The sequence below is a fragment of the Labrus mixtus genome, chromosome 2 (assembly GCF_963584025.1).
Source record: "Labrus mixtus chromosome 2, fLabMix1.1, whole genome shotgun sequence".
Classification (NCBI taxonomy): domain Eukaryota; kingdom Metazoa; phylum Chordata; class Actinopteri; order Labriformes; family Labridae; genus Labrus; species Labrus mixtus.
The window spans coordinates 32,421,196-32,437,486 of NC_083613.1; the positions used below are offsets into that span (position 1 = coordinate 32,421,196).

At 41.5% G+C, this 16,291-nt stretch overlaps 1 protein-coding gene across 2 annotated transcripts in view; it reads left to right on the top strand.

Annotated features, from left to right (window-relative positions):
- Window positions 1–16,291, top strand: part of LOC132992838 (phosphoinositide 3-kinase regulatory subunit 6-like) — a 108,200-nt gene that overhangs the window by 74,742 nt on the left and 17,167 nt on the right. Inside the window, exons 1-2 of one of the 2 annotated variants that reach the window (XM_061062368.1) lie at window positions 12,784–12,919; window positions 14,772–14,856. In XM_061062368.1, the coding sequence (XP_060918351.1) occupies window positions 14,799–14,856 (58 nt within the window). In that variant the 5' untranslated portion in view covers window positions 12,784–12,919; window positions 14,772–14,798. Of the gene's footprint in view, window positions 1–12,783; window positions 12,920–14,771; window positions 14,857–16,291 lie in introns of those variants that run through there. The other variant, XM_061062376.1, reaches the window with a different exon arrangement.

The window sequence follows — 16,291 nt, forward strand, 5'->3', positions numbered from 1 at the left end:
TGGATGGACACGGCCGTGACTTGTGGTGCCGCTTCCATCCATGTGAGATAACATCATGAGACTGTGACCTTTAAAAAAAAACAAACGCCTTTCAGTCCTCCATAAAAAGCCAAGCAAAGTTGGACGAATGTGTGTGGCCGTATCCTGAAGGCATCTTAATGTTGGAGAAGAATCCTATAGGTTCAAAGTGATGCCAGTGCTTGAACCATCAGATGCAAGAGAGTGGACTGACGCGCTATCAAATGCCACTTAAGAGTAAACAAACATGATGGTCAATTAAGCTAAATGTGGCTAGCTGTTAGCTGGTACATCCATTACGGTTGCAACATCGTTCAACTCCTTTCCTTGTCAGTTGGATTGTGGTTTTATTTACGGGACATGTTGTGTAAAAACTCATGTTGTTGTGCTTCCTGGTTCAGTCAGCTTGCTTCCTGATCGGCTATTGTTACATTCCATGTGACAATGCACAGTCAGAGTTCGGTCATCCTCGTGTTCTCCCCACACAACAGCATTTCTGATTGTTTTCGAATTTCAAAATTTCAAATCGGGGCAGCCCAGATCGTCTTCCGAGCAGATCAGGGAGCTTAAAAATCACTCTTAACATACATCACACTACAGGAGAATCTGGCAAGATCATCTTTGGAACCGTCAGATAATCGGACCTTTGCTGACTTTGGTTGGAAGGGGGGGATCTCGCAGGTTGTACCCCTACTTGCGTATATTTGACCAATTGGATGGAGGCCTGCATGGGTATAAAGGTTTGGCTTTCACACCATGCGTTGTGATGCAGGCAGTTGAAGATATATACCTTCAGATGAATTGGTGCCAATTTCAGTGGTGAAAAAAAAAAATATATATTTTTTTTTATCCTTTAACCACTTGTTTCTATTTCTTTTTCTGCTCTCACCTTCTTATTGCTGTTATCTTTTTTTTTTTTTTTCAGCTCTTTTAGTTTCTTACATCTTTTTAAATCTTTGGTCCTCTTGGTCTCAGCTCGTGTTGTTGGGTTCTTGTGTTGCCTGGGTTCTTATAATGGTTCTTGTGATGGTCGGGTTATACATGTCTGTTGGGTATCGTGCACTTTGGGTTCTTTTCTGTTGAATTGTATTTAATTATTTTTTAGTATTTTGCATTTGTTATGTTCTTGCTGTTGTTTATGTTCTTCTGTGTTTGGTTTAGTTTGCTTTGTTCTTATTTTTGCTGTTTGTCAAAGCACTTTGTAAACCTGTGTTTTTAAAAGGTGCTATATAAATAAAGTTATTATTATTATTATTTCTGAGTTTGGACTGAAGAACCTGGTCCGCGCTCTTGGAGGCCTTCAGTCTCTGTACATGGGGTGCATGAACTAGCCTCTACCGACGCCCCATGCAAGCCTAAATCTGAGCAGAATCTCAGCTAAGACTTTGAAGTAGTTCTTACTGCTACAGGGGGAAGTTCAATAACCCCTTTTGTAGTCCTTCTCTCCCCGGAGTGTTGACTAATGACTACAGTTTGTACTAGGGATGCAACAATACAGTCAGCCCACGGTTCAATACGTACCTCGGTTTTTTGGTCACGGTTCACGGTTCGGTTCGGTTCTGATGGGCCGGGCCGTTAAAATGTTTCCAGTGTTAAGTGTTTTAGGCAAATTTTACAGAACATCAATGGATTAAGAAAGAGAGCTACTTTTTTTCATTTTAAAACTATTTTTTTTACTGTGAAGCAAAACAAATTCAGGTGCTCTCCTTTCAGCCTATTGCAAAGGTCAGATTAGATTTGAACATGAAGTAAACTACAATTAGCTCAATGAATGTCAACAAAAAAGTGCATTGGTGGCATACTGTCATATTTCTCTTTTAGTTACGATTATTGCTCCTCTCTTATTCTTGTAATGTTCAGTATTGTAAATATTTTGAGTATTAACAGCAGCTCAAGCGATTTAAGAACATTTCAAAAGACATCAAACCTCACACTGAAGGTTCAGACGTGGTTTATGATCAGTTTAGAGTTTTTAATAAGAGCAGTGAGGGTGATGCGCAGACGCAGAGGAGCACTCAGTTGATGTTGAAAGACATCAGTTAGTTAACAGACAGCAGCCTGCCATGTAGTTCACATACTTCACTGGTTAACATGTAAACTGTAGAGCAGATGATCAATTTCACTTTTTGTTTCTTGTCCGTCCACTTATATGTGTAATGGCATGATCCCCGACTCTCGCTCACCCGTATAGCTCTCTCTCCCTCTCACGTTCGCAGACCCACAGTTATCTTTTAATGCATGATTTTGACATAATGAGGGAGAGAGGCTTTCGAAAACAGGGGCTTTGCGGCCGTTAATATACCTGGACGAGTGGGAAACACTGCGCTCTACATATTTTCCAGGCGCACACGCTCGCTCCACACTATCAGAAACTGGTCTGTAGTGTAACGCTACTTGAGCAATGACTGCAGCCTGTGTGATCTATAGACTGTCACTGTACCGGCCCTGGCGGCCCTTCAGGCAGCCCGGCCCACCAGGAATTGTCCCGGTTCTCCCGATTAGCCACTCCGGGCCTGGCTGCTCCTCACTGCTCGCCATGCTAAAAGTAATGTTGTTGTTTCCTCATCCCTGCGCGCTGACTCATAGGCGCACATAGACACACAGACAGAGCCAATTTAGAGAGAAATACAACGCGCGGAAACTAGTTAAACGCCAAACCGTTAAAACCGCAATTCACAAGTCAGTATTGAACCGTGGATGCCGTACCGAACGGTTCAATATTTTATTGAGAATTGTTGCATGCCTAGTTTGTACATAAGCATGGTCACACAGACTCTAACATGACTCTAGGCTGTGATGACACATTTGTCTTGTGTGACCCATCTGAGGCTTTGATTATCTTAACTCTGTCAGATGACCTAAATAACTAAAGCTATTACTCAGTCAACATGACGTCTGAAAACAAAGAGTTCATACTGAAGGATTGACATCATGACACAGCGTAGTGTCGTCAGCGCAGCGACCATCAGTCAGTAGGTCTGGCTGTTGAACATTGGCAACTTCTTTGTGTAATTGTGTCTCCTCTGCTCTCACTTTCTCTGCACTCCGACTGTTTTCAAGAAACACTAATGTAACTTTTTTTATCTTTATGAGAAAGGCCTTGAGAAACATCAGAACATGCCAACCTGTGGATGTGGATTTGATTAGAACCCTGCTGCTCTCTCTCTTTCACATGCAGCAGCTTAGAGTTAAAAATGTTAAAAAAAAGTTTGGCACTACTTTATATTGAAGTATTGAACATTTTGACAGCCTTAATAAATCTTGAGTTGTTTAGCATTTTTTGGTAATTAGAAACAAGAAGTTACCAATTGTTGCTCAGGACTTGTATTTTTGTTGTTGTGGTATTGAAACGGGAATCGATATGTTTGAATTTTAATATTATTATTCTACCAAGTGTGTAAAGTGTGTGCCCATGAGGACAATAACTAATCACATCTATGTGGGTTTTTTTTAACCAGGCTGTAAACATGTTAATCTCTGCTGTAAAAACAGGCTTTTTTGAATGGTTGTGTATGTGACTTCCTGTGCTTCTGCAGTCACCCTCTAATGGACACTCAAGGAACTGCAGGTTTTTGCACATCTGCATTGGCTTCACTTTTGAACATTTGAGGTTTCCACTTGGTTACAACCTTAGTTTACAAATCATAAAAAGCATTCGGTTTTCAAGAAAAGGAATCTGAAACTTTTCTTAGAACAAGGTAATCCTCAAAGTAATTTTTAAGGCACACATTTCCTGTTTCAGCTCTGAGACGTTGACGCCCTTGCTGTTGTTAGAAGTACATTTAAGATCTTTAGAAAACAAACTTTAGGATGCTAACTTCACTACCTCCAGACGGTTTGTTGACTTAAGGATGAGTAATAATATTCTGCAGATTAATCACTTATTTTAATCATCACTAGTGAGCTTTGTTTCAGCATCTCTAGGCTACATCTTTTATTTCATGCACATGTTGTCCTTCAGTGTGGGGCTCTCGTCAACCCATGTAATTGTTGAATTTTCCAGTTAAACTCGTCCCCACATTTTAATGACAACCTTGCCTGGAGTTATTACAACTCTCTCGTAATTGGCCACGCGGCAGCTCCTAGAATGCAGACAGCCGCAGACTGCCTTCAGTTTGTGGCACGGCCTCCTGTTTTGTCCTGCGAGAGGGAGAAGAAATCAAAACGGGTGTGCCTGTGGGCTCCCTGGAAAGCTTCACGGGGATATTTTATGCCACTGATTTCGTGTGTCAGTGGATCTATTTGTGTCTATAAACTTTTGTTTGTGACGCACTTTGTACATCCTGTGCTTGTAGCAGTAAGATCATTTTAGAGCCAGTGACCTCATTTAACCTCCTGTGATCTCCTTATTATGCTTACCACAGTGCCTTAAAATAAGTGTAAGCCCGCTGAAATCGAAGTAAGGAGTGAGCGACAGTTTGTTTAAAGGGGACATATGATAAAATATCCACTTCTACAGTGTTTCTGAACATATATTGAGAGTCTACTGACCCACAAAATGTGAAATAAACCCATCCAGTCCTTTGTTTGTGGTCTGCATAAGTCTTACAACACAGAGAAAAATGCTCCGTTTCAAATGTGCTCTCCTTGTGATGTCACAGTGGGATTCTGGTTAAAAAAAAACCTCCCCTCCCCTGGTATCTCCACCCATGGACTCCACCTCCAGCCTAGAACAAAACTTTTGAGCAGGTCCGCCATTTTTATTCTCTCTACAGAGGAGTGATATCTACTGGGGAAACTCGGGGGGGGGGGGCTCATTGCATTTAAAGAGACACACACACCAAAACGGAGCGTTCTGAGAGAGCTGGTTTATACAGGGTCACAAACCTCCTCTGGTGCTTGATTCATGTTATATTTTGACCACAGCACAGATGTTTCATTTAGACCACAGGGGGACTGTTTGAAAAGGTGGAGAAGGTGGATAATATGTCCTCTTTAAGATTCAAAGGATCATGCACTTGACAATTCATTGTGTTCATGTACAGCCCATGTTGTCTTTTTAAAGAACAGTCTTGCAAACCACAAGGCATTTTCATGTGAAACACAACAGAGAATTTGTAAGTTTGTGCCTGAAAAGGTTGTAAAAATACATCAATACTTTCAATCAGACGTGTTTAAACCAATAAATCTCTGATATTTCAATGCGCGACGAAGGTTTAAAAACACAAATTCAGGGACTGTATTCATAACACTTTCTTCTACAGAGAGTTTCTCCTAGTGACGAAACTAGATTCTAAATTCTTAGAATCAGGACATTTTCTAGGAATTAAGACTAGATCCTGCTAAAGATGAAAGTTATTCACAAAGCCCTTGAGAGAGCTCCTGAGGTGAAAAACTGTGAGGAGGACTTTGAAGAGTTTCTCAAGCAGACGAGAACAAAAGGGGGGAAAGATGTAGAAATAAGAGAACAGTTCTTTGAACACTGACTGACAGTAAGTTGATTAAAACTGAACCATGTCCCTCTTTTATATCAATTAGATTATCTATAAAAACAATCAGCATGATACATATAGTGAGAAAACAAATCTAACCATCAGCATGTGACAAGCTGCAGGCATTTAGAGTATGTAACATATCTACTGAATTAAATGATGAAGTGACCGTCTGATCAGACATTAAGGAAACATGCTATGTTGAAGTGCTGGCTTTTCTGACAAATATGCAACAGCCAGTATGTCCTCCTTCTAACTTCAGATTCTGGTCCTGAATGCTCTGGATTTGTTTGGACCAGAGAAGGTAGGCGGTTTTAAAGGCTGACCCCCACACGGCCGTTTTGGATGCCCCTCGGTTTGCCAGATATGAGAGCAGTTATCAGGTCAAACCAACAGGTGTTGCAGCGATGGAAGCGGGCAAGAGAAGTGGTTCAGATAGAAATGATTGTACCCGACCTAAAAAGCCTCTGCATGTTTCTAATAAGCTCCACGAGCAGAAACGTGCTCAAACTAGGATCAATATTGGAGATGTTTTTGAAAAATGGAGAGAGGTTAGAACACAGAAAGGTTTACAGACCCATGCAGAGCTGGATAAACACTGAAGCTTCAGAGTCCACCACATGGTGACCTGAGTGAGCATCGACTCGTGCATCTGAATAGTGTTTGTTCAAAACTCTGAATCTGAGGCTTTTATTTTCACATTCAAACCCACTGGCACATCCTCAACTGACCCCTAATGGACCTAATGACCCGGTTCTCACCATCAGACCCCACAGAAGGGACCATAAAACACACAGACACACACACACACACACCTTCTTGGGAAACCCCTTTTTATCGCTACCTCTTCCTATCTGTCTTCCTCTTCCCTGATGGATTTAGCACGCCATGCCTGACAGCGTAAATCTTCACCCCGTCCCATCAGACCCTCGACACCAGCCCTGTCAGCTTTGTCTTATTTTTTAACAGATTTATATCTGTGTGTTTGTTGCAGGTTTTTAAGAGTTTGTACTGGTTTTGAGGCACTTAGGAGGCAGGTTTACACACACACACACACACACACACACACACACACACACACACACACACACACACACACACACACACACAGTCCACTGGCCCTATAGGACTTCCTCATATTGTCCTGCATGTTGATACAGGAAATCACTGTGATTGATATCCCCCTGCTGCTCTCACTGAATTAACCGTTGACTGTTTTAAGGTTTCTTTGCAACATTTTGAAAACGATTGCACGTGTGTTTGAGCACTCAATCAAGCTTTTTTTATAAAGCACATTTCATACAAATGAAATGCAATTCAAAGTGCTTTATAGCGACTGAAAAAACAAGAAAAAAAACATAAAGTAGTGACAAACAAACAGTATTTCCAAAGAAAAATGGAAATAGGGGTTTTAAACAAGTTTTGAATTGGGGTTGGACAAATGATCTAAATGCTAAAATATCGTCGTCCTGACTTGTGTAATCCAACTACCAAAAGGCTGGCCTCAAATATTGTTATTTCAGTTTAAAATATGTCGCTCTAAGTAGATGTCCATGCCAATTTGACCTGCAGCAGTACTTCATGACTCCTGCGGTGGTGCTTATATTGTAGCATGATTTATGGTAAAGTGAGTTGATGTTAATTGGCTGAGAAAGAAGTAAACAGGATTACATGATGCACCTTCTCAGAGGCATTTTGTATTCTGCAGCTTATCATACATTGATATGTACTGTCATATGACTGTCCTGCAATATGAAGCAATCATCACAGGAGGAGAAAACTCCTAAAGCTTATCTTATTGTATGGTGACTGTGTGATTCCCACCCCTGGTTTTAACTATTTCTCTTTTCAGAATTCAGTTTAATATTAAGGCTGTCAATATTTTATGAGCATGTATCTTTTGGCTTTTTGCCTTAATTTTTTGTGATAGGACAGCAGTACATTGTGGAGATAGAGAGAGTGGGGGAATGATGTGCAGGAGAGGAGCCACAGGTGGGATTTGAAACTGTTCAGCCCGCTTGGAGGGTTTTGCCTCCGTACATGGGGCGCGGCCTAACCGTTAGACCATCTGTGCCTCGTCAAAATCTGAAATACTTCCATCCTGTTGATACCACAGGTTTTAAAACAACACATTCTCAGTTAGTTTCATGATCGATAACATCGTAGGTTTCAAAGCTTTAAAAAATAAATCAGATTTCTGTCACATGTTTACACAATGCTGCTGCAACGTAAAGAAATAGAGCTCAGTCTAAACTGCAGAAATAAATTGTGTTTGTGCAATTTAGACATTGTGTGCAGGAGTTTGCATGCATTTTCTGTAAGTTAAAACAAGACATTTGGTGTGTAGGACTTTCTTTGTTGTTGTGGTATCAAAACCGATATCAACATCATTTAATTTTTACTAGGATCATTAAAACTTTTTGAATGTTTTAAAGCTCAAAGGTAAACTCTTAATGCTCCATGGAAAGACACATTCATTCATTAAGCTTCTGTCTTCTCTCCACATATTCACAGTCCCGTACAAGGGAGAGAAAGTGCTCTACTTCAACTTGAGTTCAGGTTTTTCTCGCTGTAAGCAAACAGCATCGAGAACAATGGCGGCGCTCTTAGCTTCTGGTTGGAAGTAAGAGACACTGAGGCCCATCTGTACAAATAGACCCCATGCTATCCTGCGCTGGGGATTTCCATTCAAGTCAACCGACACACACACACTCACACACACACACACACACACACACACACACACACACACACACACACACACACACACACACACACGTACACACGTACACTCAAACAAACCCACCCCTCCACTGCAACACCTCGGCACCACCTCCTCTCTCTCTTGCTCTTGTGAACGCACTTCCACACATCGCCGTCAGGTCCTTCCTGTGGCCTGAGACGTCTGCAGTGCGCCTGAACGGAAACGAGTGATCCTGTTTTCTGTTTTGCAGCATTGTTTGAAAACTTCAGCTGCTCGCCGCGACACACGGCGGTGGCTGCCTGCATGCATAGCGGAGGTGTAGTTAGAAAGTGTTGGTAGTCAAAACTTGGATCAGGTAACAGTCATGGAGGAAGTTTAAACGCCTTACTAGCATACGGGGGCTTGGCACTTTTTATAGCCTTTCAGCTTGAGCTCTATTAGAACATTTCTTGAGTCATGAGACACTTGTTACTGGAACGGCTAAAGAAACAATGTGTGCTGATCAAGGAATTCCTGGCAATAATGAAAAACACGCTAGGAATGTTAAGATCACTCTGATTTATGACATTTGGAGTGTTGGTCACATATTTAAGATAACAAACTGCAGCGTTTGCAACACCATGACAACACATTGTGTTGATAGTGACAGTTTTTGCATCTTTGGTTCTTTGTGCATCTGCAGCGTTGAATGCACTTTTGTGTTTCTGCAGTATTTCATATCCTTACACACATCAGCTCCATTCATTTTCTACAATCCCCTTTTTGTTGAGCCCGACCGATTAATCGACCAGCCGATAATACCGATATCAGCGTATCCAGTGACTATCATATTGACTAATTTTATGGCAAGATATGCACAGATATGACTAGATTTATTCACCAGTCAAATGGACTTTAATTGGAGTTTCATTGTGTTACACTAGCAGTTCTCTTTCACCAGCAGAGGGCGCTGTATGGATTTCACTCTCCAGAGCGTTGAGCGGTGATGCAAGAGTAAATGACTTGTCTTCATTATAAAGTGTTTGATAACTGTATTTGAGGGATCAACACAATAAATGTAACAAAAGATTAAAGAAAGATATCGGCTAATATGTTGGTATCTGAATTTTTGCTCCTAAATATCGGTATCGGCCCCAAAAATTCCATATCGGTCGGTCGCTACTTTTTTTGTAATAACCACTTATGATCAAAAGTTAGTTTTCTAAACACAAAAAAAAAGAAAAACTTGTGTTCTTGAGAGAATGTATGTCTTAGATTTGGATATTTAGTTTGATATAAGCTTTGCACTACTGAGCAGTTTATTGCAATTTCATCATTACTGGGATATGAGCAAGTCATCTCAAGACACATTACAAAAAGAGCAGGTCTAGACCGTACTCTTTGTTATGTTATTTACAACGACCAAACATGAATCACCATGACCACAGCACTTGAGCAAAATTTAGCGAAGTGACAGTGGTAAGGAAAAAAATGGCCTTCCAGATGCAGAAACCTCCAGCGGAAAAAAGCCACATGTTGAACAGCCATCTACTGAAACTATTACATGAAGACAAGCCATCTTTCTTTCTCAGCATGCTTTTATTTTACCCATTGTTGGTCAGGCTGGTTATTATGATCATGCTTTCACACTACTTTGAAACAGCCAGATGCAGATATCTGCTATCCTCTGATTGATCAGTGCCAATTTTGTTCTGAAAAATAAGCTTTTTGGGTTTATTTTTTATTAAGCGGGGGCATATTCTCCCCCTCTTCAATCAGTTTAAATAAGTCTCAGAGCTCCTCAAAACATGTGTGTGAAGTTTCTTGTTCTAAATCCACTCTGATCCTGTATTTGATCATGTCTATAAACCCCTCTATTTCAGCCCTACTCAGAACAGGCTGTTTCTGTGTCTGTACCTTTAAATGTAAATGAGCTGTGTCTGACCACGCCCCCTCTCTGGAAGGGCTCGGGTGTACTTGGTGCTTTCTCGCTCCATGTCCTATTGTTTACGGCGAGAAGGCAGACTCAGAGGACAGAACAGACACCTAGCTGTGGGAGTGTCACCCACCTGGGGGGAGGGGCTACTGTCCTTTGTGATGTCATGAAGGGAAAATCTCCAAACGGCCTGTTTGAGCACACATTTTCTGAAAAGTGGAGCAGGCAAAAGACAGAGAGGATGGACTTTTCTCATCATTGGGGGGTTTGAAGACAGACTAGGGACACATGTTAGAGTTAGTGCACCTTTAAGAAGTTTACATGTTGCAAACTCAGATAGAAAGAAACAATCTGTGAGTCATAGCTTTCAAACACTCTGCGATCTTTGTTTGTTAACCGCACTCCAAGTCATTATCATAAGGTTGTGTATGGGTATCACACATTGAATATCTTTCTGGTATCGAGGCGTGCTGTAGCCACAATAACAACTGGATGCTGCTATCTGACCACGTCTGCAGACTTTCTGCAGACTGAGCTTTTTCAGAGCTTCTTATTTGGAAAGTTTGTGAATGATGATGTGGTGCATCTATTTATGTGCTTTTCAGACTCTTGCCCTTCCTACCCTCTCTCTCTCTCTCTCTCTCTCTCTTTCTCTGCGCTCTGTTTCAGCCTGTCTGTCTGCATGTGTGTCTAAATATAGTGTGCGTCATCTGCCCACTCATTCTGACAGAGGAAGTGTGGTGTGTGTGTTTGCACCTACACTGCCCTGATGGTTTCTGTTTGTGCATGTGTGGCGTGCATATGATTCCTTTTTCTTGCACGCAGTTCGTCATTCACACAAAATAACTTCTGTATTTTCATTTTAGTTCATATTTATTTAGCAGCAGTCTTCTCTGTGTTTAGAGAGCGCCATTCATACAAAGAGCAATTCAACGTGCTTCACACCGTTTAAGATCAGAGCATTAAAAACATAATTTAGTAAAAATAAGACTTCATATTCTTGAAGCCTTGAACCCCCAAGAAACCCCCCTTGTATTCAAGGCAGCCTTGGACCCCTAGATAGTTAATGGATCTGAGCTCGTATAGCTCCACAGGTCACACCTACACATTCACACACTGATGGTAGAGGATGCTGAGTAAAGTGACTAATCCCATTCATACACATTCATTCGCTGTCAATGAAGCAGCAGGTCAACCTGGGGTTAAGTGTCTTGCCCAAAGACACATCGGACATGTGGCTGCAGGAGCTGGGGATCGAACCCTCGACCTTCCTGTTGAGAGACCGACTCTACCGCTGAACCACAGCCACCGTAGGGCCTTGAGTCCTAATATTTTATGGGTCCTTCAGGCCTTACCTTGAACCTCCTGGTCCCTGAACACTTATGTTTAGGTCCTTGAGCCCTCACATTTTACAGGACCTAGAAAACCCTAGGACTTGAAACTCTTACTTTATGGGCCCTTGAACCCCCAGGTCCTTTTAGTTCTTATATGTAATGGGGACTTGAACCTCTCTGGCCTTGAGCCCTTAAATTTTATTGTGTGATGTGTGGTTTTTTTTTAAATGCTGATTTACCCACAATCAGTGGAAACAGTGTTTGTTGTACGAGGTTGACAGTGTAAGGGGTTACTGGCCGGTCTAAAGCGAGAAGGTCCGAGGGGGGTGAGAGGGGTAGCGGTGTCAGAGTTCCCAGAGTCTTCAGGGTTAGAGGCTGGCTCGGTTAGGGAGGTGGTCGGGGTCTTGGAGTTGGGTGTTGAATTATGAAGGGCAGATGGCACCAAAATCTGGAGTCAGGAAAGGGCCGGATTATCAAAAACTTTCAAAAAGGAGGCTGGGTAAACGGGGATCTGATGACAAGTGGAAGACTGAGTTGGGCTTATTTCTTGTAGCAAGTGATGGTGGTCTTATTGCAGGTGAGCTGCAGACCTGTGTGATCCATGCCCCGCTCCAGATGAACACACAAACCCACCAAGGGGAGAAGAGACTACAGGATACTCGCACCTTTAACTCCCCCAGGGACTAGAACAGTTATACTCCATTGAACCCTTGGGGGATCTGGACCCTTATGTTTAATTTTATGAGTGTAGATAGAGACAGAGTGCGAGAGAAAAGAACAGAGACAGAGAACGAAAGTGAGAGAGAGAGAAATTAGTGAATAAACAGGCAAACGGAAGCCTGTGGTCAAACCGGCAGTGTTCAGCTGCTGAGGCAGCGCTGTTAAGGCAACATTTTTCAAAGTACTGCATTTCTCAGAGGGATCAGGGCTAAATCACATCACACATTCTTTTCATTGGACACACACACACACCCTGTGGACACTGCGCTGTGTGTGTGTGTGTGTGTGTGTGTGTGTGTGTGTGGGTGTGTGGGTGTGTGTGTGTGTGTGTGTGTGTGTGTGTGTGTGTGTGTGTGTGTGTGTGTGTGTGTGTGTGGGAAACAATGGAAACGAACACAAACAGCCAAACTGAGCATTATTCAAGCATGTTATGACTCTTTAACACACATACTGTACACTCTCACCCCGTTTTCTATACACTTTCTGCATGCACACACACACACACACACACACACACACACACACAGCATTAGTGGTTACTCCTTGTAACTGTTAAATAACACTGGAAGGTGCAGCTTATTTGTGCACACACGTCGTCACAAGAGGAAATACACTCAGCAGATAGTTGCTGTTCTCAGCTGTGACTCTCTCTCTCTCTCTCTCTCTCTCTCTCTCTCTGCCTCCCTCTCTCTCTCTCACTCTCTCTCTCTGCGTGTGTCACACAGTTAGTTTCAGTACAGAGAGCGCAGCGTGTGGACGTATCCGACCTGTTTACTCCATGCCTGAACAGCGCAGGGTAAGTTTGTGGGATATTATCTCTACTTCACACCTGTTACTCTTTAACTTGAAAACAACTGGAAATGAACTGTTACGATCGTATGTTTGGAAGTTTTGATTTCTTGTAATTATCATCTAAGAGGTTAGCGTGTGAGTTCCATGAAGTGAACATCAGGTTTGTTTTGGATCCATCTTTGATTTAGGATTTTAGATTTATGTTGATTCTTTCACACTGAGGTTCAGGTTGTCACATATCCACATTTGAAACTTTGTTGTGTTTCCTGTAAAGAACAGACAATATCCGTACCTGTTTGGATACCATGGCAACAAGAATACAACACCTAAGCACTCAATATTGGGCAATTTCTTGTTATGGTATTTTTAAGGTTTATTTTAGAGAGAGGACAGTGGATAGAGTCAGAAATCAGGGAGAGAGAGAGAGAGAGAGAGTGGGGTATGACATGCGGGAAAGTACATACTCGGCTCGGCTACCAGCCCCACGCAATCTTCTTGTTTTTAATGACCAAGAATGTCCACTGTTGCACATACACGTTGCCAACGTCTTTGCAGTTCGGACAGTGCTCTTTCAAGTGCTAATTCAGAATTATGGATTTTTCTATTTGTGTCTAGTTGGGGTTTTTATGGTCTCTCGTTTAATTAACGACGACTTCAGGTTCAGGTTCAGGTGACTTTATTTGTACCCCTGGTTGCAGAAAGAGTCACATATTCTTAATAAAACTCAGACAACATGAAACCGTGTAAATGCATGGTACATGGGTAAAAGTGCAGAGGTGCATAAAGTGTGCAGATTCCAATCAATAGACAAGTCGATCTGCTAAAGTTACAGAGCCTAAAACAATAAGATAGATAATCAATCAATTAATAAACAAAGCATTTAGAAGTGTGACTTTTATGACTATTTGGGCCCGACCCATATGGGATTTTTGGGGCCGATACAGATATCAATATATTTCTTAGATCTATGTTCAATCTGTAGAGGGAGATTGATCACTCAAACAAACTGTTAAGAATCACAGAGAGGTAGGAACTGACCGATATGGATTTTTGGGGCCAATACCGACATCAAGATTAGTAAGAGGAAAAATCTGATACAGATATATCGGCCGATATCTTTCTAAGATCAATGTTCGATCTGTAGAGATAGATAGATTTAGATATTTATTTTGTTGATCCCTCAAATGCAGTTATCAAACACTTGTGGAAAAGATTTAGAATAAAGACAAGATGGTTACTCAACTGGAAAGTAACTGTGCATGTACGTGCATCACAGCTTGACACTGCTTGTTGTAATCCATATAGCGCCCTCTGCTGGTGAAAGAGAACTGCTAGTGTAATTCAAATGTTTTTTACCTTGTTAATAAATCTAGTAATATCGGCACAAATCTGCGGTAAAATTAGCTGATACGATAGCCACTGAATATGCTAATATCGGCTTAAAATATTGGCTGGCTGTGACAAATCAGTCTGGCTCTAATCACTTCTCGTACTGTTGGCTCTGAAACCTAGCCGTAGGTCTAGATTTGGCAGTATGTCTCTACAGTGTTGAGGAGGTTTTAGAGATGTCACGTACTCATGTAGCCACAAGTGTGTTCTTGTAGGTGTGTAAATGTGTGTGTAGGTGTTCACCTCTGTAGACTTTAAACACCACACTTTAAGATCGAAGTCTTCAGCAGCACCTGCACTTCTTAAATGTTCATTGGAGGCCTCTCGATGATTTCTTTATCTCACTGTGAACTGAGAAAGTTTCCCCTCGGTGTATGTGTGTAAATTTAGCAAGCAGACAGAAAAAAAGCTTACGTTGCTCAAAACTCGATTGACTCTTCCTGTCCGTTTCTTCTTTTTTTTTACAGCTGAGACAATCACAATGCATGTGAGACATGACCAACAGGGCCCTGTGGGATAACACGAGCAGTATGTGCAGCATGGAGTCAACAGGTACGTACAGAAACACACTCAGTGAAAGCTTTAATCTCCATTTTGCATAATTATTATAATTGCTTAATTAAAAAGTCTGCACTCATTCAGTTACATGTTTCTGGCCTTAGGTTGTCAAAAATTGAATCAATATTATAGAAGAATAAGAAGCTTAAAAAAACGACAAACTGGGCCCCTCCTCCTGGGCTCATCGCCCCCTGAAGCACACTCACTGCAGGGCGTAGTGTGGACGTTTACTGATTGTACCTACACTGTACGGTACCGCACGCTAGCACAAGCTAACCTGGCTGTCCAACAGGAAGTCAAAAGCCAACACAAGTTTCAACCTCATTTTGTTACAAGCTTTACGCGCTTGGCATTTTGTCTCACTATGATTATATTTTCCCTTCTCTGCTGCTACTTTTAGTTCCTCATAGTTGCTGGTTTGAATAGGACACACACCAGCTCCTTGCCCAAAACTTCCCATGTCAACCAAAACAAAACAGTAAAATCCCGTCAGAGGACAGGGTTTCTTCAGACACAGTCACCACCACACATGTACGGAGGCCCAGAAGGGATGATTGAGCTGCATTATTTTTGCATTTATCTTGCCGGGGTATCAAACAGGTATCTATATATATTTGAATTGGACCTAAAACGTATCAAAATATAAAAAATCTAGTATTGTGACAAAACTATTCTTGCCTCAAATCAATGTATTGAGTATTTTAAAAAAGTGGAATCCAACGGTTTAGCGGTCACATATTATACAAAATACACTTCACCATGTTTCTCTAGCACTCATATGTGACCCTATTCTGTCAACAAACTAGGGATGCAACAATACAGTCAGCCCACGGTTCAATACGTACCTCGGTTTTTTGGTCACGGTTCGGTTCTGACGGGCCGGGCCGTTAAAATGTTTCCAGTGTTAAGTGTTTTAGGCAATTTTACAGAACATCAAGGGATTAAGAAAGAGAGCTACTTTTTTTCATTTTAAAACTATTTTTTTTACTGTGAAGCAAAACAAATTCAGGTGCTCTCCTTTCAGCCTATTGCAAAGGTCAGATTAGATTTGAACATGAAGTAAACTACAATTAGCTCAATGAATGTCAACAAAAAAGTGCATTGGTGGCATACTGTCATATTTCTCTTTTAGTTACGATTATTGCTCCTCTCTTATTCTTGTAATGTTCAGTATTGTAAATATTTTGAGTATTAACAGCAGCTCAAGCGATTTAAGAACATTTCAAAAGACATCAAACCTCACACTGAAGGTTCAGACGTGGTTTATGATCAGTTTAGAGTTTTTAATAAGAGCAGTGAGGGTGATGCGCAGACGCAGAGGAGCACTCAGTTGATGTTGAAAGACATCAGTTAGTTAACAGACAGCAGCCTGCCATGTAGTTCACATACTTCACTGGTTAACATGTAAACTGTAGAGCAGATGATCAAT